The 20,067-nt window shown below is 54.0% G+C and overlaps 1 protein-coding gene across 1 annotated transcript; it reads right to left on the bottom strand.

Annotated features, from left to right (window-relative positions):
- Nucleotides 1–829: 829 nt before the first annotated feature.
- On the bottom strand, nt 830–19,321 carry DAP3 (death associated protein 3). Its single transcript, XM_039390000.1, has 13 exons — nt 19,227–19,321; nt 17,095–17,140; nt 13,344–13,463; nt 10,651–10,752; nt 9,693–9,801; nt 9,175–9,267; nt 7,883–8,013; nt 6,388–6,468; nt 4,806–4,964; nt 3,691–3,750; nt 2,513–2,602; nt 1,145–1,262; nt 830–1,046 (listed from the first exon to the last, which is right to left on the bottom strand). The coding sequence occupies exons 2-13, from the start codon at nt 17,134–17,136 to the stop codon at nt 961–963; spliced, it is 1,191 nt and encodes a 396-aa protein (XP_039245934.1). The 5' UTR covers nt 17,137–17,140; nt 19,227–19,321; the 3' UTR covers nt 830–960.
- Between the last annotated feature and the right edge of the window lie 746 nt (nt 19,322–20,067).

Here is a 20,067-nt window from a genome sequence, read left to right as displayed (position 1 = left end):
CAACCGCCCGACTGCCGACAACCGGCGGTGATTGGGAATTCCCGGTGACATCCCTGCGAGCGGACACCGGGAGGGGAAACAACCGCCCGATGTGCCCCCTGGCTGCGAACAACCATCGGTGATTCGGAATTCCCCGTGACATCCCTGGGAGCGGACACCGGGAAGGGAAACAACCGCCCGACTGCAAACAACCATCGGTGATTCAGAATTCCCTGGGAGGGGACACCGGGAAGGGAAACAACCGCCCGACTGCGAACAACCAGCGGTCATTCAGAATTCCCTGTGACATTCCCTGGGAGCGGGCGGGGATGAGGAGGGGACGCTGGGAAGGGAAACTACGGCCCGATGTGCCCCCCGAACAACCATCGGTGGTTCAGAATTCCCCCTGACATTCCCTGGGATGTGCTCCCTGGCTGCGAACAACCATCGATGGTTCAGAATTCCCCCTGACATTCCCTGGGATGTGCCCCCCGAACAACCATCGGTGGTTCAGAATTCCCCGTGACATTCCCTGGGATGTGCCCCCCGAACAACCATCGGTGGTTCAGAATTCCCCCTGACATTCCCCGCGCGCTCCCGGGCTGGGAACGAGCTGAAATAATAACCCGTTGAGGAAATGAAAATCGCAGTTGCTCCTTTACGGGATAAACTTCAGGGATTGGCAAAAACTTTCCCTCCCCACGCCTGTGCGGGCTGATTTATTCCACGCGTGTGCTTCATTCCCTCCGGGCCTGGTTTGCCTGGAACGCCCCCGTGTACATTTAACGTGTTAACCAGAATTTCGGTCGGGTGTCAGACGCCCCAATTCGCTGTGGCAGAACGCGGAACGTGTAAAATCCTCTTGGGAAGGGCCGCTGTTTAATACCAAATTTGTACAGCGATCAACGGGAGGGGAGGTTTCCCCCTCGGAACAGGGGGCAGCGCCGGGGGCAGGGGAAGGGTCCCGGCCCCGTTCCTGCCCTACAGGGGCCCCGCCAGCCGGTCCAGCTGCCGCGGGTTGGAGCCGCTCAGGAACTGCAGCTCCGCCTTCCCGTCCTCCGTGCGAGCTGGGGGAGAGAGGAAGAGAAAGAAAGAGAGATTTAGAGAGATCGAGAGAGACTGAGAGAGACTGAGAGGGGGCGGGCAGAGCCCCGGGGGCACCGACCTTGCTCGTGCTGCAGCCACTTGCGCTCCAGGTAGTACCCGTAGCAGCTCTCGAACTCCCGGGGGCTGTAGTTGGGCACCAGGATGGGCACGAAGGGGTCCAGGGCGTCAAACCCCTCCTAGGGAAGGGGGAAGGGAGGGAAGGCTGGGTGAGTAACAGCTGGACACAGCCTGCACAGATGTATCTCCACAAACAGCCCCCTAAAGGGGGGGGGTGTTTCTGCCTCTCCATGGGGTGACTGATTAACCCAGAGCACAAAGAGCTGGAGCTCTGAGAAGGAACTTTCCTGTAGCCTTTTATTTGCTAAGGCGTGGAAAAAACATGCCTTAATTTAAGGATGTTTCCCCTCCAAGGTGAATAAAAAGGGGTTGTTATAATCCTGCAGTTCAATTGTGAGTAACTCTGGTTTCTATGAACACAGAGGAGAAGCACCTTCCAGTCACTTATGCAATTGTATCTGAGTGACCTGATAATGTCCATTAGGAATTCTCCTTCCAACAGGTGCTTAATTTTATCCCATGCCTGGGAAAGGACCAAAAGAAAGTTGAAGATGTCATATTTCCATGGCAACAACCCAAGCACAGCAGCCCTCGGAGGAGGCAGAGGAGAGACTGGACTTTCCTCCAGTCAGCCCACCAGAAAGTTCTCAAAGACCTGTAGCTTGGGAATTAGTTGGAAGCTAAAAGGATATGTAATTTTATGGTAGTACAGGTTTTATCTTAGATCTGAACAATTCTGCTTAAAAATACTTGTTTTGGTTTCATACAATTCATTCACTATGAGAAATAAATGGATATTTTCACATTTCTGCAAATTCGCTGGCCAGCTTTCTAACAAAGAGGGCTGTTGAGCACTTCAAGCTTTCTACTGACTCCACACCACTTCCAGAATACTTATTTTTACAAGTTTAGCTGAAAGATGGAGGAGAAAGAAGAAAACACATCCAGCAGTTGTTTGTGGCTGATGTGAACCTTTACCAGAGCTCAGTCGTGGAATATCCTGAGGGAAGGGAACCACAAGGATCATCCAGTCCAGGATATCCCAACAATCCCACCCCATCCCTCAGAGCATTGCCCAAACCCTCCTGGAGCTCTGGCAGCCCTGGGGCTGTGCCCACTGCCCTGGGGAGCCTGGTCAGTGCCCACCACCCTCTGGGGGAAGGATTTTCCTGAGATCCAACCTGAGCCTGCCCTGGCACAGCTCCAGCCCTTCCCTGGCTCCTGAGAGAGCAGGGATTGGAGCTGTCCCTCCACACAGCACAGTCTGTCCCCCTGAACAGAACCTGGGCCCCCAACCAGGGGTTTTGTTTCCCAAAGCCAAGAGGACAAATAAAACCAAAGCAACCCCAAAGGAGGCCCCGGGACTCACCTTGCCCAGCAGCTCCTGGGGCAGGTAGGCAGAGCTGGGTTTGAAGAGCGAGCCCGTCTGGCTCAGGGTGGTCACAACAGCCCCTCCACTCTGAAAGGCAGGGCAGAAACAAACCCTGAGAGCTGCAAGCACGGCTCTGCTTCACAATCAACCCACCAGGAACCTCCTTCTCGGGAGATGGAGCTGCTGGGGCAAGTCCAGAGCAGGTCATGGAGGTTCCAGGGTGGAGCCCCTCTGCTCTGGAGCCAGGCTGGGAGAGCTGGGGGGGTTCACCTGGAGAAGAGAAGGCTCCAGGGAGACCTGAGAGCCCCTTCCAGGGCCTAAAGGGGCTCCAGGAGAGCTGGAGAGGGACTGGGGACACGGGATGGAGGGACAGGACACAGGGAATGGTTTCTCACTGACTAAGGGGGATGTTGGGAAGGAATTCTTGGCTGTGAGGGTGGGGAGGCCCTGGCACAGGTTGCCCAGAGAAGCTGTGGCTGCCCCATCCCTGGAAGTGCCCAAGGCCAGGCTGGATGGAGCTTGGAGCAACCTGGGCCAGTGGAAGGTGTCCCTGCCCATGGCAGGGGGTGGGACTGGATGAGCTTTAAGGTCCCTTCCAACCCAAACCAGTCTGGGATTCTGTGATTCTTTGATCTTACATCAATTCCAAAATTCTATAAAATGGACTTAAAATGCTCCTGACCACGTTAACTCTGCTACTCCAGGTCCATGGGGGCACAGGGAACACACAGCTTGTGTTCCCAGCACTGCCATTTAAACATCTCTTACCTGTAAATGGCTTTGTTTGCAAACAACTGAAATGCTTTTTTAAAAAGGACCTTTAAATCTGAAGCCCAACTTGTGGGAGCTCTGAGCATCCAGGGGACTGAAAAAGCAGGAGGAGGAGTTGACCTTCAGGGACTAAAACTTCTAATCAGTTAAAAAAATCATAAACCCAGATGTCCTAAGGGCTATCAAACACCTCCAGCTCGGGGTCCCACACTGGAATTCAGCACAGGAATCGGGCAGTGCTGTGGATTTGAGCTGTTCTCCTTCTCTTTGGGTGATGCCAGAAGCACTGATGAGACACCAGCACTGGTGGAGACCCAGCTGGGCTGCAGGACCTGTGGCCTTTGGGCCTGGGGTGGCTTTAATGGCTGAGAGTGACACCCCAAAAGGCCCAGCCTGGAACTCACCCAGTCGTTCATCACCATCTTCCTCAGGTTGTGCACAAGCGTCAGCTCCTCTGGAGAAACCTGGGGAACATTTGACACATCAGCTTTGGGGTTTTTTTTTCTGCCAGCAGCTTCTGCCTGACACAGGAATTCTCCTCCCCTCCCTCCCATCAGCCCGGGAGGATCCTCTGTGTCCTTCAGGCAGGTTTTTCCCTGGGAGGATCCTCTGTGTCCTTCAGGCAGGTTTTTCCCTGGGAGGATCCTCTGTGTCCTTTGGGCAGGTTTTTCCCTGGAAGGATCCTCTGTGTCCTTCAGGCAGGTTTTTCCCTGGGAGGATCCTCTGTGTCCTTCAGGCAGGTTTTTCCCTGGAAGGATCCTCTGTGTCCTTCAGGCAGGTTTTTCCCTGGGAGGATCCTGTGTCCCTTGGGCAGGTTTTTCCCTGGGAGGATCCTGTGTCCCTCGGGCAGGTTTTTCCCTGGGAGGATCCTCTGTGTCCTTTGGGCAGGTTTTTCCCTGGGAGGATCCTCTGTGTCCCTCGGGCAGGTTTTTCCCTGGGAGGATCCTCTGTGTCCCTCAGGCAGGTTTTTCCCTGGGAGGATCCTGTGTCCCTTGGGCAGGTTTTTCCCTGGGAGGATCCTGTGTCCCTTGGGCAGGTTTTTCCCTGGGAGGATCCTCTGTGTCCTTCAGGCAGGTTTTTCCCTGGGAGGATCCTCTGTGTCCTTTGGGCAGGTTTTTCCCTGGGAGGATCCTCTGTGTCCTTCAGGCAGGTTTTTCCCTGGGAGGATCCTCCGTGTCCTTTGGGCAGGTTTTTCCCTGGGAGGATCCTCCATGTCCTTCAGGCAGGTTTTTCCCTGGAAGGATCCTCCGTGTCCCTCGGGCAGGTTTTTCCCTTGGCCCTGCAGCTCCAAGCCTGAGCATTGGCTGCAGAGGGAACCCCCCAGGCCTTTGCTGCTCTAACAACCCCCCCCAGCTCTTCTGCCTTCAGGAGGGACCTTCCTTCCCTAAAAACACGGGCCTGGCAGGGAGCGAGCATCTCATCTCCCAGGGATCCCTGATGAGCTGAAGCTGCACAAACCCCCCTCCCCTGCCCCTGTCCCCACCAGCAGGGCAGGAGAGACCCCCAGCCCCGTCCTCACAGGGCTCTTGTCCTCCTTCCTGAGCGTCGTGCGGCCCCACAGCGCGTTGACCCCGTCCACGGCCACCAGCAGCCGGAAGGTTCCGAGGGGGCTCTGCTGCTTCAGCTCCCTCAGCACGACCCCCACGGCGTCACTGGCAGTCCTGACCCGTGCCAGGCCCTGGGGGAAAGGGAACAGGGCTCAGTGTGAGCTCCTGGCACAGTCCTGACCCACACCAGGCCCTGGGGGAAAGGGAACAGGGCTCAGCAAAGGGAATAGGGCTCAGTAAAGGGAACAGGGCTCAGCACAGGGAATGGGGCTCAGCACAGGGAACAGGGCTCAGGAAAGGGAATAGGGCTCAGCACAGGGAACAGGGCTCAGCACAGGGAACAGGGCTCAGCACAGGGAACAGGGCTCAGCACAGGGAATGGGGCTCAGTAAAGGGAACAGGGCTCAGCAAAGGGAATAGGGCTCAGCACAGGGAACAGGGCTCAGCACAGGGAATGGGGCTCAGCACAGGGAATGGGGCTCAGCACAGGGGATGGGGCTCAGCACAGGGAACAGGGCTCAGCACAGGGAATGGGGCTCAGCACAGGGAACAGGGCTCAGCACAGGGAACAGGGCTCAGCAAAGGGAACAGGGCTCAGCACAGGGAATGGGGCTCAGCAGGGCTGGCCTGGCACGGGGTAACACAAGGGGGGTCTGGGCTGCCCCTCCTGGGGGGAAGGAGGAGAAACCAGCAGCAAGAGGGGACACGGGGGGGGTCAGTGGGGACACAGAGGGGACACAGAGGGGACACAGAGGGGACAGGAGGCCCAGGGAACACAGAGGACACACAGAGGATAGAGGGGGGATGGGGACACACAGGACACAGGGGGAACACACTGGGGGAACACACAGGGGACATGCAGGGGACACAGGGGGGACACGGGGGGACACACAGGAGACAGAGGGAACACACTGGGAACAGGAGACACACAGGGGACACACACAGGGGACACACACAGGGGACACAGAGGGGACATGGGGAGACACACAGGGGACACACACAGGGGACACAGAGGGGACATGGGGGGACACGAGGGACATGGGGACACACAAGGGACACACAGGGGACACAGGGGGACACAGGGGTCATGGGGGGAAACACAGGACACACGGGGGACAGGGGACACAAGAGACACACAGGGGACACAGAAGGGAAACATGGGGGGTACACAGGAGACACAGGGGACATGGGTGACACAGGGGACACAGAGGAGACAGGGGACACACAGGGGAGACAGAAGGGAACACACAGGGGAGACACAGGGGAGACACAGGAACACAGGGGACACAGGCGACACAGGGGGGACACAGGGGGGACACAGGGGGGACACAGAGGGGACACAGAGGGGACAGGAGACACGGAGGACACACAGGGCATACACAGGGCACATAGACACAGATCCATCACATCCCCCACGACGTTTTCTGTCCCCTTCCCTTTCCCAGGACTCCCATCCCTCAGGGCTCCCGGAGCAGTTTGCTCCCCACACAGATGGGGGGATCTCCTGGCTCCAGGTGGGACCCCCCAGGCTTGTCCCTGTGGGTTATTCCTCACCTGCTCCACCACCTCCCCCAAGGGCCTGCCCTCCTCGGTGCTCTCCCGTTTGCCCCACACGTATTTCCTCTGGGTTTTTATCTGTGGGAAGAGAACTATAGTGAGACTGGGGAGGAACTGGGGCAAAGGATGGATTACTGGTTCTTCCATGGAATCACAGGATCAGCCAGGCTGGGAAAACCCTCTGAGATCACCAAGTCCAGCCCTTGCTCCAACCCCACCGTGGTTCCCAGCCCGTGGCACTGAGGCCACATCCAGTCTGGGCTTAAAATCCTGCAGGGAATGGAGGGTGGGGACTCCACCCCCTCCCTGGGCAGCCCATTCCAATGTCAGGTCACTCTCTCTGGAAAGAATTCCTTCCTAATGTCCAACCTAACCCTCCCCTGGCACAGCTGGAGACCCTCCTGTCCTGCTGCTGGTTCCTGGGAGCAGAGCCCGACCCCCCCTCCTGTCAGGGAGTTGTGCAGAGTGGGGAGGTCTCCCCTGAGCCTCCTCCTGTCCAGGCTGAGCCCCCCCAGCTCCCTCAGCCTCTCCTCACGGGAATTGTGCTCCAGCCCCTTCCCCAGCCTGGCTGCTCTTCCCTGGCCCTGCTCCAGCCCCTCCATGTCCTTCCTGAGCTGAGGGCCCAGAGCTGGACACGGCCCTCGAGGGGAGGCCTCCCAGGGGCACAATCCCTGCCCTGCTCCTGCTGCCCCCTGATCCCGAGCCAGGCCAGGATCCATCGGCCCTCTTGGCCCCCTGGGCACACTCTGGCTCCTGTTCAGCTTCCTGCCCATCCCAAATCCCAGCTCCCTTCCCACTCTGGCCCAGCCCGGGGGGCTGCCGGGGGTTGTTGTGCCCCTGGGCCTGGTTGAACCTCATCCCGTTGGAATCAGCCCCTGGATCCAGCCTGTCCAGGTCCCTCTGCAGAGCCCTCCTGCCTTCCAGCAGATCCACCCCCCAGCTTGGTGTCCCCTGCACGTTTGCTGATGGTTCACTCGATCCCCTCACCCCGATCATCAACAGAGACATTGAGCAGGACTGGGCCCAACTGGGGGACACCCCAGTGCCCAGATCCCCCTGGATGCAGCTCCATCCCCCTGGGGACACCCCCAGTGCCCAGATCCCCCTGGATGCAGCTCCATCCCCTTGGGGACACCCCCAGTGCCCAGATCCCCCCTGGATGCAGCTCCATCCCCCTGGGGACACCCCCAGTGCCCAGATCCCCCCTGGATGCAGCTCCATCCCCCTGGGGACACCCCCAGTGCCCAGATCCACCTGGATGCAGCTCCATCCCCAGCACTCCCCAGACCCTTAACCCAGCAGGGAATGTCCCTGTCCAAGCCATGGGCTGAAGCTTTTCCAGGGCAGACGATTCCCAAGGCTTTGCTGAAGGCTGGGCAGACACAGCCACCCCTTCCCTCACCCCCCAGGGTCCCCTGGGCCTGAAAGGACATTGTGGGGGGGTCAGGCAGGACCTGCCCTTCCTAAACCTGTCCTGGCTGGCTCCACAAACCTCTCTCAGGAATCGTTCATTGGTGGTTTTGAAGTTCTTGAGCCAGGCCGAGGCCTGCAGAGGCTGATCCAGCCGCTCCTTCTTGTAGGAGGACTGCAAGAGCTCCCTGCAGTTCTTCACCCAGAGGTGAGCTGGGAGCAAAAGGAAAACAGCTGGTTTGCATTTTTTATCTTTTTTTTCTTTTTTTTTTTCCCAGTCAAAACAATGGTGTGAGGTGAGGGGGGTTATTGCTTGTCCTTATCCTGCTACACCGGTAAGGAAAGTCAGAGAATCATGGAATGGGTTGGGTTGGGAGGGACCTTAAAGCTCATTCCACCCCCTGCCACGGGCAGGGACACCTTCCACTGGCCCAGGTTGCTCCAAGTCCTGTCCAGCCTGGTCTTGGACACTTGCAGGGATCCAGGGGCAGCCACAGCTTCCCTGGGCAACCTGTGCCAGGGCCTCCCCACCCTCCCAGGGAGGAATTTCCTCCTAATATCCAATCTAAATCTACCCTCTGTCCCTTTGAAGCCGTTCACACTTGTCCTGGCACTTCAGGCCCTTGGAAATAGTCTCTCTCCAGCTTTCCTGTAGCTCCTGCAGGCACTGGAAGGCCACAATCAGGTCACCCCAAAGCTTCTCTTCTCCAGGCTGAACAATCCCAACTCTCCCAGCCTTTCCTCCCAGCAGAGCTGCTCTGATCATCCTGGGGCCTCCTCTGGACTTGCTCCAATAGCTCCATGTCCTTCCTCTGCTGGGAACATGGAGCTGGAGGCAGCACTCCTCCAGCTTTACTGGAGGACTCTCCCTTGGGAGCAGAGGATCCACACAGACCCACACACTGGGGAAAATCAGACTGACTCAAACCCTGTGTGAGCTAATTATATATATATATAATTATAATATATATAATTATATATATTATTACAATATATAAATATATTATATTATTATATTTTATTATCATAATATATAAAATATATAATATATTATTATATATTATAATATTATAATATATTATAATCTAATTATATTATAATAGTATAACTATATATTATATTATATTATCCAAATCTTCATTTGCGAAGCCTAGCCACGATGATTATATTATAATTATAATTATTATTATATGATATTATTAATAATAATTATTATGCTCTCCTTTATTTGGGGGTTTTGTGCTTTATAAACCTTTTCTAGGGGAAAACAAGGGTGATTTGCTGTGGCCCCAGCCCACAGCTTTCCCTGGGAGCAGCATCTCCCGGAGCAGCAGGTGTTTGGTGTGGGGGCAGAGGGGACTCTGCTGTTCTCACCGTCGGGGATGTGCAGCACCAGCCAGCCCTGCCTGGAGCAGAAGTGAACCACGTGGCACAGGGTCATGGTCTTCCCTGTTCCCCTCTCACCATCTCCGACAGGCACTGTCAAGGAAAGTCTCTAAAAACCACTTCAGCTCACACCTTGTGCTCGTCTTTTTTCAGGAAAGGCACTAAGGGGAGTCCAGAGGTTGTCAAAGCAAGGGTGACGTTCCATCCAGCGACAGGATGGGGCTCCTTCCCCCTGCATCCCACCCCGCTGGGCAGAGCTGAGGAGCCCCCTCCCCTCAGCAGTGCTGCCAGCCCTCTGCAGGGAGGGATGTGCCACGAGCCAAACCGGGGCACAGGACAGGTCTCCAAGCCCCAAACTTCCCCAGGTGCTCGGAGCCGAGCGCTGAGCACAGCCCCCGGGGCAGAACCAGCTCCTGGAGGCTCAGCCCGGCTCAGAACATCACCCTCCCTGCACAGACAGCTTGGGTTTCACCCGCATTCCCCCCTCAGGGGGTGGCCAAGGATACAGATGACGTATCTGACCGCGGGGTGGGCGAGGTTGGTGCCCCTCAGGTAGGCGAAGAGCTCGAGCGCCGGCCTGCGCACCATCACACAGGCCTCGTTGAAGGTCTGGATCTGAGGAGAGGAGCAGAGGGGGACTGAGCTGCTGCTGCTGCTGGCCGAGCACAGCTGCTCCCAGCTCTGCCCCATCGCTGCCTGGGGGCTCTGGACACCCCCAGCTCTGCCCCCCCTGCCCGGGTGCCAGGTCGGTCGAGCCGGTGAAGCTGCGCTGCTTCCCAAGGGCCTTCCCGTCCTTTCCGTGCCTGGAAACCCTTCCCAGGATTAGCTGCTCCATCATCTGACAGATTGAGGTGCAGCCAAGCAGCCTGCCCATGAATCCAGAGCCAAGGGATGCCCCCAGGTAAGGAATCTGCTCCCAGCTCACAGAGCCCGGAGCGGCTCCATCTGTCTCACCACAGAAATCAAGGCACCGGGGTTTTTTTGTTGCCCCCATAAACTTGATTTCATCAGGCAGCCTGTTTCACACAGAAATATAACCGTGGCAAACATTTCTGTAATTCAGCAGGTGCTGGGGAGTCAGGGATGAAAAATATGGGAATGAACATGGCCCGAGGTGGGATCCTGGAACTCTGCAGCCTCTCCTCCGGGTGGGCTGACTCATCCCTTTTAGGTGTTGGAAATAACAGTCAGGACCAGGGATAACTGCACTCCTGCAGCAGGTCATCCCTCTTATTCCAACAGGGGAGCATTGTAGCTGCCAAAGGATCTGGTTCTTCCCACAGAGAATCAGGGAATGGTTTGGAAGGGACCCTAAAGATCATCTCGTTCCGACCCCCTGCCGTGGAAAGGGACACCTCCCACCAGCCCAGGGTGCTCCAAGCCCTGTCCAGCCTGGGCTTGGACCCTTCCAGGGATGGGGCAGCCCCAGGACCCTCCCTCCAAAGCTGCTCCAAGCTGGAGTACCTGCTGCTGGAAGCGGTAGGGGAGCCCATGTGGGAACACGGCCTTCACCTCCTCCAGGGGGATGCTGTAGTGCCGACCCTCGTGCTGCTCCGTGTGCTTGGCCTGCCAGGGGAGAAGGGGAACTGTCACACTCTGGCCCAGACAGAGGAGGGAGGATGGAACAGAGAGGGAACACTGTCAACCCCAGCAGTACCCACTCACTGGGATCAGAGCACAGAGCAGGAATTGTGGGGTCAGGACACTGCTGGGAGGTGCTTTGGAAGAGCCAAAAGAAAGGAGCTCCCACCTGGCACTGAACAATGAAGGGATTCCCCGAGCTCCTGTAGGAACCTCCATGGATTCATCTCACCTTCCATCAGTCCCCTCGTCCTTCTGGTCCCCCCACACCTCCACAGCAGCTCTGGAGTTCCCTGTGGAGCCCCCTTTACTTTTTTTTGGTGACAAAACGATGTTTTCTGCCTCGTGTTGCTGTGCCTCAGCAGCAACTCCCAAGGTGCCACTTGGGCACTGCTGTTGGAGGCTTAAAAAAACCTCCCAATCTCTTTCCTGGGGCAATAATTTCCAGTCCCTTGCTGTGACCTCAGTGATCAGGGTTATTCCTGCACCAGATCTGAATCCTTCTGCATTTATCTCTAGTGAATACCTGCAGATCTGACTGTGCACTACAAGAAGGTGTTGCTACCGAAATATGAAAATTTCATACCTATTTCATGCCTTGTTTTTCCCTTTATCGTCTTTTCCTGCCATGCAATACCTGCAAAGCACTTATTTATTTCCTCTTGTTCTAGTCATCAGATTTTGTGTCTAATTAGGACAGCATATACAGGACATTTTATATATATATATATATAATATATATATTCTGCAGCCCTTCTTGTGTGACTTTCAGCAGTTGGGTGCCAAGCTTTGAAGCTTCTATCATGTCCTGCTTTCTGCACTTTTCCATGGATTTAAAGTAAAAAAATCCTCCTTTTCATTCTTGTGCATGTCAGTCTCTTATATATATATATATATATATAAAACCAACAAATATAACAACTTCCCTGTTTTCTTTCTTTTTGAGCAGCTGGGCCTGGGTGTGATTAGTGCCTGTTTGGCCAGGAATATTTGTCTTTTCCCAGTTCTTGACGGATCCTTCACGTGCCACTGCTGCAGTGCTGCCACACACCCAGGAATTCTTGTTACGAAGTGTCCCTTCCCTTCTCCAGACCACATTCCCAGCCTTTCAGCACAGGACACTCCTGTTCTCCCACCTTCTGCCCCCTCCTGCTCCCCATTCCACGCCTGGCTGAGGGCAGGCGTTCCCCGGGCAGGGCAGGGTGTCCTGGGCTCCGTGGTTTTCCCTGGCACAGCCGTGGGACTCCAGGAACTCCCAGCTTTGGCCAGAGGAAGGAACCATTTGGTAACTCCAGCAAACCACTGGGCTGCTGGAGCTGCCAACCTGGTGCCTGCTGGTCAGGAGGAAACCTTTGCACCAGGAAGGGTGATTTCAAATGCTGGCTTTCCAAGAGGTGCCCTGCTGCAGGGAGGGGTCACTCGGGGAGATCTGGGAACTGGGACTCCAATCTTTTCCCCATCAGAGCTCATTTCAAACTCTGGGCTCCCTGGGGTTTTCCTGCACGTGTTGGACACAGATTAACTGTGTTTTTTTCATGGCAGTGTCACCTCTGGGCTCAAACAGTGGACTCCAGAGCCCGTTTTCACTCTCAGCTTCATCCCTGACTTGCTGCATAACTTCAGGCAAATTCCCTCCCTCTGCAAAGTGGGTCACGGAGTCTCTGCCCCCGCCTTCAGTCGCTCTGAGCTTTGCTAATGGAAAGGTACAGAAAAGCCACATCTTATGAAAAATTTCGTGTTCATCTGGCCTTCTTAATCCATTTTTCATGGGCCTTCCTGGGGTGCAGGTTTGCTGCTGGAGCGACCCTCGGGAAGGCCGAGCCGACGGAGCAGGACGCGGTGGCTGCCACCAAAAGCCACCAAAAACCCCGGGCACATCCAGCCAGAATGCCAAAGCCAGTTGCCTGGCAACGTGAAAGGCAGGCACAGGACAGAGGGGGGACAATCACTGCCATCTGGACTCTGCTGTGCAATCCATAGACACGGGGTCACGTGCGCCAGGATCATCTCCCCGCTGCCGTTTCCATAGAGACCCCGGAGGAATCGGCACCGAGAGGCTCCAATTACAGAGGCAGCAGAAAAGCACCTCAAAGGCTCCTTCCATTCCTTTATTCCACTTCATTTTGCATCCCGAGACGGGGAGTGTGAGGCTGGAATTGTGATGCTGCGGGGCTGTGCCCACCGAGGGTCGTGGGGGCTCGGGGGGTTTTATCCCCTTCGTGGCCAATTCGGGGAGGTTGGTCAGGGAGGAACAACCCTGGAGTTGGAATTAATGGTGTCATCAGACACATCTGAGCTCCTGCAAAATCCAGATGAAGCTCTCATGTAGGAGCTTCCTCTGTGCAGCTCTAGAGAAAGGACTCAATGCTCGTTCCCAGGGGCTTTCGGGCAGAGCAGCCCCGCCCTGCCCTGCACAGCCACGGCCGTTCCCGTGGGATTGCATCCCTGGTTTAGGGCTGTGTACCTCCTCCTCTGAAACAACACAACCCCCATCAGCATTCCTGGCCCCAGCACATCCTGGTGGCACCCAGGCCTGGCTGTGTGACAGGGACAGGGGTGTCACACAGGGGACTCACCGGGTCGCTCTCGCTGGTGTGGAAAACCGCTCGGGGCCTCTGTGGGGTCGGGACATCCTGGCTGGCAATGGAGCTCAGGCACTCCTTGGCTGCTGTGGGGAGGCCACAGCCCTGCTCCAGCTAAGGGAAAAACAAGGCAAACACACAACAAACCTCTCAGCAGCCAAGGATTAGCGGGAAGAAAAACACCCAGTGGGTTTGTTTTGTGCGCTCGTGGCATGGCACGTGCCAGCCAGAACTGAACTCTAATTGCAATTAGAACGAGAGCTCATCATTAGCATGTCAATTCATTACGAAAACATCACACTGTAGAACCAGATTGCACATTTAGATACCTGCACCTAAACCATTCCCACCTGAACTCACCTCAGCTGAGACAAGCCCTGAGTTCTTCCCTGCAAGATTCCTTAAGATTCCCAAGTCCAGCTGTCGAGGCCCCACTGCTGGGAAGTGCCCACCACGTTTCTGCCCCCACTGAGGAATGGTAGTTAGCACCTCGGAAACTCAGGCTGTCTGGTAATCCATAATCACCTCAATTACTGAGGGATTAGTGCAGCTCTGCCCACTATTTGATGTTTATAATTACACTCCCCTGCACTGATTTCCCTGTGTCCCTGCATCCAGGCTCTGCCATTAGAGAAACCAAAACAGCCAGCTAAGCTGATTAATTCATTTCTGCCCAGACAGGCTGCTGAATCCTGCCCGGGCAGCCCAGCCAAAACAGGCAGGAGAGGGAGCAGAGGCAGCACAAGCATTTTATTCTGTGGTGGTGAAAGCAAACACAGGCATTTGTCACTGATTTGGAAAGTGCATCCTCCAGAGAGGCTCAGGGAGGAGCTGAGCCCCTCTCAGCACTGACAGGGACACTTGCAGCTGAACACAGAGCCAGCAGTTTCCCTGTTCTGTCTGTCCACACGGGAGCAGCAGGAACCAGAGCTCAGAGCCAGGGCCAGCTGCCTCAGCTCTCCGTGGCATGACACAGCTCTGCTGCCACCCCAGTGCTCCCACAAGGGCTCAGGAGAAGGTGGGACTGCCCCACATTCTGTGTCCAGCACACACTGGACTCCTGAGTCAGCATTTCAGCACTTGCTGTCCTGTGGGGGAAGGAATTAAACCAGTTTGGAGCCCACGGCAGATCCCTCAGGGACAAAGTGCTGCAGTGTGAGCCACTGGGGTCATCACTCTCTTCCCTTGTTCCCACATTTCCTCCCCAAGTCCAAATGATCACTCAGGATGGTTTATTTGGCTACATTTAGCCCAAAGTCCACAGAAGTGACCATTTACAGCCCAGAGCAAGGCCCAAAGATGTCAATTTAACACAGGGATAACCGGAGCAGGCAACTCTTGGCCCCTGTTCACCCAGAAAACGTCAGCCCTAAGCCATTCCCAGCCTGGAATCACAGTCCTCCTCACTTTCCTTGAGCAGGTTGCCCAGAGAAGCTGTGGCTGCCCCACCCCTGAAGTGTCCAAGGCCAGGCTGGACGGGGTTTGGAGCAACCTGGGATAGTGGAAGATGCCCCTGCCCATGGCAGGGGGTGGCACTGGGTGAGCTTCAAGGTCCCTTCCAACCCAGACCATTCCATGACTCCATGATCCCACATTCCCTCCTTGTCAAGGCTCAGGTGAGGCTCTGGGGCTGTAAGACCCCCTTCCCAGGAGTCCCCCCAGATCCCTGTCCCTGAGCTGTGCAGCCACGAAGGGAACCGAAGCAAGGATTCACCTCTTGCTTGGTGCTGAGTTTTTAAGTGTGTCCTCACACAGCCTTTGGCTGAACGATGTTCCCTCAAACCAACACCCCCAGGTATCAGGTTTTAGAAAGCCCAGTCTCAGACCAGGACCTGGAATCTCTGCGGGACACAATCCAGTTCCCAGGAGTTCTCTAAGGGAGTGGAATTCAGGATGACTGACAGTGTGAGGAGGGACTTTGCCTTGAAGTTCAGTCCTCTGGTTCTGCAACCAAAACACATCAAATTTGTACTTTTCCACGAACAGAGCAAATCCCATCCCTGAACGACTCCACCTTTCTCCTGGAAGGACACTGGTTTACAGTGTCACTTGGAGCTTTAACAGGTCTTTCCCAAAACCTCTGTGTGGCCTTCAGAACTTTCCCTTCGTGGGCTGTGGCTCCAGAAGCAACTTCCAAGAAGCTGGAGACAGGAAATCCTTCACCTCTCCAGTGCTGCCAAGTGAACATGAGCTCCTGGTTATCCCAAGTTTCAGAGGCACAGAGAGATTTCAGAGACACAGATTACCTGTGATTTACAAAATCCAGGAATGTGTGGATATTTAACAGGCTGCAAGGAGACCTTCAAGTGACCCAGAACAGCCCTGGTAAAACACTACATATCCTGATTTTTAGAGCAGCAACACGTCCCTCCTCTTTGACAAACAGCTCATCACTGATCCCTGGAATGCCAGAAACACCCCCAGCCCTCCCTGCCTCCTCTGCACAGCAAATCCCAGCACGTTCCTCAGCTCCCTTAAAGCTGTTTATCCCGGGAGTGGGTTTCTGAGGGCGAGTTTCCATCTGCCAGAGGACACAGGAGTCTCCCGACGGGGATCCCTGAAATGGCAGCGGAGCATCACGTGGTGCCCGGGGATTTATCCGGAGCCTGGAGCCCGTGAGGTGGAGCTGTTCCCGCACGTTCCACGGGATCCCGGGCCCTGGGAAGGGCCGGCTGTGCCCTGCAGGATGCTGTTCCCGGGATCCCAGGCTCTGGGAAGGGCCGGCTGTGCCCTGCAGGATGCTGTTCCCGGGATCCCAGGCCCTGGGAAGGGCTGGTTGTTCCCTGCAGGATGCTGTTCCCACATGTTCCACGGGATCCCGGGCTCTAGGAAGGGCCGGCTGTTCCCTGCAGGATGCTGTTCCCAGGATCCCAGGCTCTGGGAAGGGCCGGCTGTGCCCTGCAGGATGCTGTTCCCTGCAGGATGCTGTGCCCTGCAGGATGCTGTTCCCGGGATCCCAGACCCTGGGAAGGGCTGGCTGTTCCCTGCAGGATGCTGTTCCCGGGATCCCAGACCCTGGGAAGGGCTGGCTGTTCCCTGCAGGATGCTGTTCCCGGGATCCCAGACCCTGGGAAGGGCTGGCTGTTCCCTGCAGGATGCTGTTCCCGGGATCCCAGACCCTGGGAAGGGCTGGCTGTTCCCTGCAGGATGCTGTTCCCGGGATCCCAGACCCTGGGAAGGGCTGGCTGTTCCCTGCAGGATGCCGTGGGCAAGCACAGCACAAACCAAGCGGCTGGAGCTCCTTCCCCCGGGAAGCCGTTCCAGACACCCCGTGGGCTGAACGATGTTCCCTCAAACCAACAGCACCAAGTGTCACGTTTTAGAAAGGTCCGGTCTCAGATCAGGACCTGGAATCCCTACGGGACATGAGCCAGTCCCCAGCGAGTTCCCTGAGGGAGTGGAATTCTGGAATTCCAGGAGTGGAACTCCCGGGGGGGGGGGGGGGAAAGGAAGCTCTCCCGGGATCCCAGGGCTGCTCCGAGCCGGGGCACAGCTGATTTTAACAGGCTGGTAAAAGCACTGAGCTGGTTTTTAGGCTCAGAAAATGAAAGAGGGGAAAGGTTCTTCCCCCAGACAGGCTCCCCAGGTCCCGGCCCCGCGGCTGCCAGAGCTCCAGGGGCGTTTGGACAACGCTCTCAGGTGATAAATATAAGAAAACTCTCATTTTTTACAGCTGTAAATGGCCATTCCAGGTCGTGGGACAGCTGAAATATTGGGAATAGCACGAGGCTCTCACAGGACTCACCTTCAGCGAGCGGCAGGCCAGTCCTTTCAGGCTCCTCAGCATTTTTCTGCAGGGACACAAGTGGATATTTTAGGGGGTTTTATTGTGCTTAATGTGCCTTATGCTGGGAGAGAATAGTTCCATGTCAAGGCACACAAATAACTCAGGCCAAGGGTCAGATGCTCTGCAGCCATCCAGGGGTCAGCATCGTTTGCCTGATAAAAACCACCCCATTAATTACACGGCCCTTTCTCCAGAAATGCATTTGCACAAAAAAACCCCTCCGTTTCTAAATCAAGGTATTTCCCTTTTTTTCCAGAAATACAGTTACCAAAAAAAAACAAAAAAAACCTTAATTTGTGAATCAAGGTATTTCATTCATCTGCTGAGGAGAACAGAGTCTTTTGTCAGGGAAGGAATTTTGGCTGCAGCTAAAAGAAAAGTTAAAAGATGTAAGAGCTGCAAGGGTGATTACTGTGAAGAAACTGGAGTAATGCAGACACTGAAGATGCTTCTAATTTTTTTTAACTTTCTATCCATTTTTTAAACTCTCTGTCAATTCTTTTAAACTTTCTCTTAATTTTTTACACTTTGTCCTTTTTCTTTAAATTTCTATCCATCTCTTTCAAACTCTGTCCTTTTTTTAAAACCTTCTATCCATTTTTTCAAACTTTGCCCTTTTTTTTTAAACTTTCTCTCCATTTTCATAAAACTTCCTGTCAATTTTTTAAACTTTATGTCCATTTTGTAAAAAACTTTCTGTCCATTTTTTAAACTTTCTGCCCAATTTTTTAAACTCCCTGGTAATTTTTTTAACTTTCTTTCCATTTTTTTTTAGAACTTTGTCTTTTTTTTTTTTTAATTTTCTGTTAATTTTTTTTTAACTGTTAAGTTTTATAAACTTTCTGTCAATTCTTTAAAACTTTCTGTTCATTTTTAAAGGTTTTTTTAAACATTCTGACAGAATCCTCGAGCGCCTCACGCAGCTCTGGGGGCTCTCCTGGGATTTTTGTGTCCCTGGGAGAGGAGATAAAAACTGCAGCCACTTTTTGAGTGCACCTGGATCAGGACAAGAACTGCAGAGCACAAGGGGGACACCAGGGAAAAACTAAATACAGGGAATAAAGAAAAATACAGGGAACAAAGAAAAATACAGGGAATAAAGAGCCTGTGCTCTTTATTATTTATATTATTTATATTATTTATATTATTTATATTATTTATATTATTTATATATATAAATAGAATATATATATTTATATATTCTCTGTTTCTTATATGATAAAGATTTCTATATTAAAAATATATTTATATATTCTTTATTATTTATTTTATAAGGATTTCTATATGGAAAAGATATATTTATATATTCTTTATTATTTACATTTTTTAAAAAGATTTCTATATGAAAACGTATATACTTATATATTCTTTACTATTTATATTATTTATTATATTTCTATATGAAAACATATATATTTTGTGTTCTTTATTATTTCCATATATGAATATATATTTATATATTCTTTATTATTTATATTACACATGAACATATTTCTATATTCTTTATCATTTATATTAATTATACATGAACATATTTCTATATTCTTTATCATTTATATTACTTATACAAGGATATATTTCTATACTCTTTATCATTTATATTACTTATACATGAATATATTTCTATATTCTTTACCACTTATATTATTTATATATTTATATATATTTATATATATATATTTATATATACGTATTTATATATACATATTTATATATATATATGTATGCATTCTTTATCACTCATTTAATTTATAAGGATTTCTATAATTTAAATTTAAAGAACTAAAAACCACGCCGATAACTCCCCCCCCAAAAAAAAAAAGGCGAATTTTCCGCCATCAACCCGCAACCTCAAAAATTAAAATACAATAACCCCCCCCGGTTGTTGCGGAGTCTCTGCCGAGCCCCCCCCGGGCCCCCCCCGGTCCCTCCGGTCCTCCCGGTGCCCCCCACGTGCTTCCCGCTCCCCCTTCCCGGGACCCCCCCGGGGCTCCGGGAGCGCCCCGGGAGGGGCCGGGGGCGGCCCCGAAGGGTCCCCGAAGGGTCTCCGAGGGGTGGCCGAGGGGGGCTGGCGGTGCCCCCGCACTCACCGGACCCGCCGGTGCCGGAGCCCCCTCCCGGTGCCGCCCCCGGGCTGACGCGCGGCCGCTACGGGTGGCTCGGAGGGACAGCGAGGGCGTGGCCGGGGAGGGGCGTGGCCATAGCGGGCGTGGCCGGGTGGGCGTGGCTCTCTGCGCCCGTTTCCGAGCGGCGTTGAAATGTTGATCGCGTTAAAATGTTGATCGCGTTAAAATGTTGATCGCGTTAAAATGTTGATCGCGTTCATTGGCCGAATTTCGGTTCCTCCGCGAGCCGCGCGGCTCCTCAGTGTCGGGTTTTTTGCGCGTTCTTGGTTCCGTTTCCGGCTTTTCGCCGATTTAATCAATAATTGAAGCCGCGGGATCACGGGATGGGGCAGGTCGGGAGGGAGCTGGTCCCACCTCCCTGCTCAGGCAGGGTCATCCCAGAGCACACGGCACAGGACCGTGTCCAAGATGGCCCTGGAATATCTCCAGGGACAGAGATTCCACACCCTCCCTGGGCAGCCTGTTCAGCCCTGGGGCACTGCCCAGGGAAGTTCTTCCTCGTGCCCAGGTGGAACTTCTGGGCATCAGTTTTGTGTCCTGTTCTTGGGCAGCCCCGAGCAGAGCCTGGTCCATCCCTGCAGGCACTGACACGCCCTGGGGAGGTCCCCTCTCGGTGTCCCCTGGTCACAGAGATGCTCCAGCCCCTTCAGCATCCTCACAACCTCCCCTGGACCCGCTCCAGGAGCTCCACATCCCTCCTGTCATGAGGGGAACTGGCCCCACACTCCAGCTGTGCCTCCCCAGGGCTGGGCAGAGGGGCAGGATCACTCCCTGACCTGCTGGGAATTCTCTTCCTGATGCCCCC

The sequence above is a fragment of the Pipra filicauda genome, unplaced genomic scaffold (genome assembly GCF_003945595.2).
Source record: "Pipra filicauda isolate LSUMZ 115617 unplaced genomic scaffold, ASM394559v2 scaffold790_size87553_pilon, whole genome shotgun sequence".
Taxonomy (NCBI): domain Eukaryota; kingdom Metazoa; phylum Chordata; class Aves; order Passeriformes; family Pipridae; genus Pipra; species Pipra filicauda.
This window is presented reverse-complemented; position numbering and strand designations above follow the sequence as displayed.

Coding starts and splice junctions, on each gene's coding strand:
- DAP3 (XM_039390000.1), bottom strand. CDS start 17,136: ATGCTGAGGAGCCTGAAAGGACTGGCCTGCCGCTCGCTGAAG. Junction 8,014..9,174: donor GGTGCTGCACATCCCCGACG/GTGAGAACAGCA, acceptor TTTTGCTCCCAG/CTCACCTCTGGGTGAAGAAC. Junction 1,263..2,512: donor CCCAGGAGCTGCTGGGCAAG/GTGAGTCCCGGG, acceptor CCCCTTCCCTAG/GAGGGGTTTGACGCCCTGGA.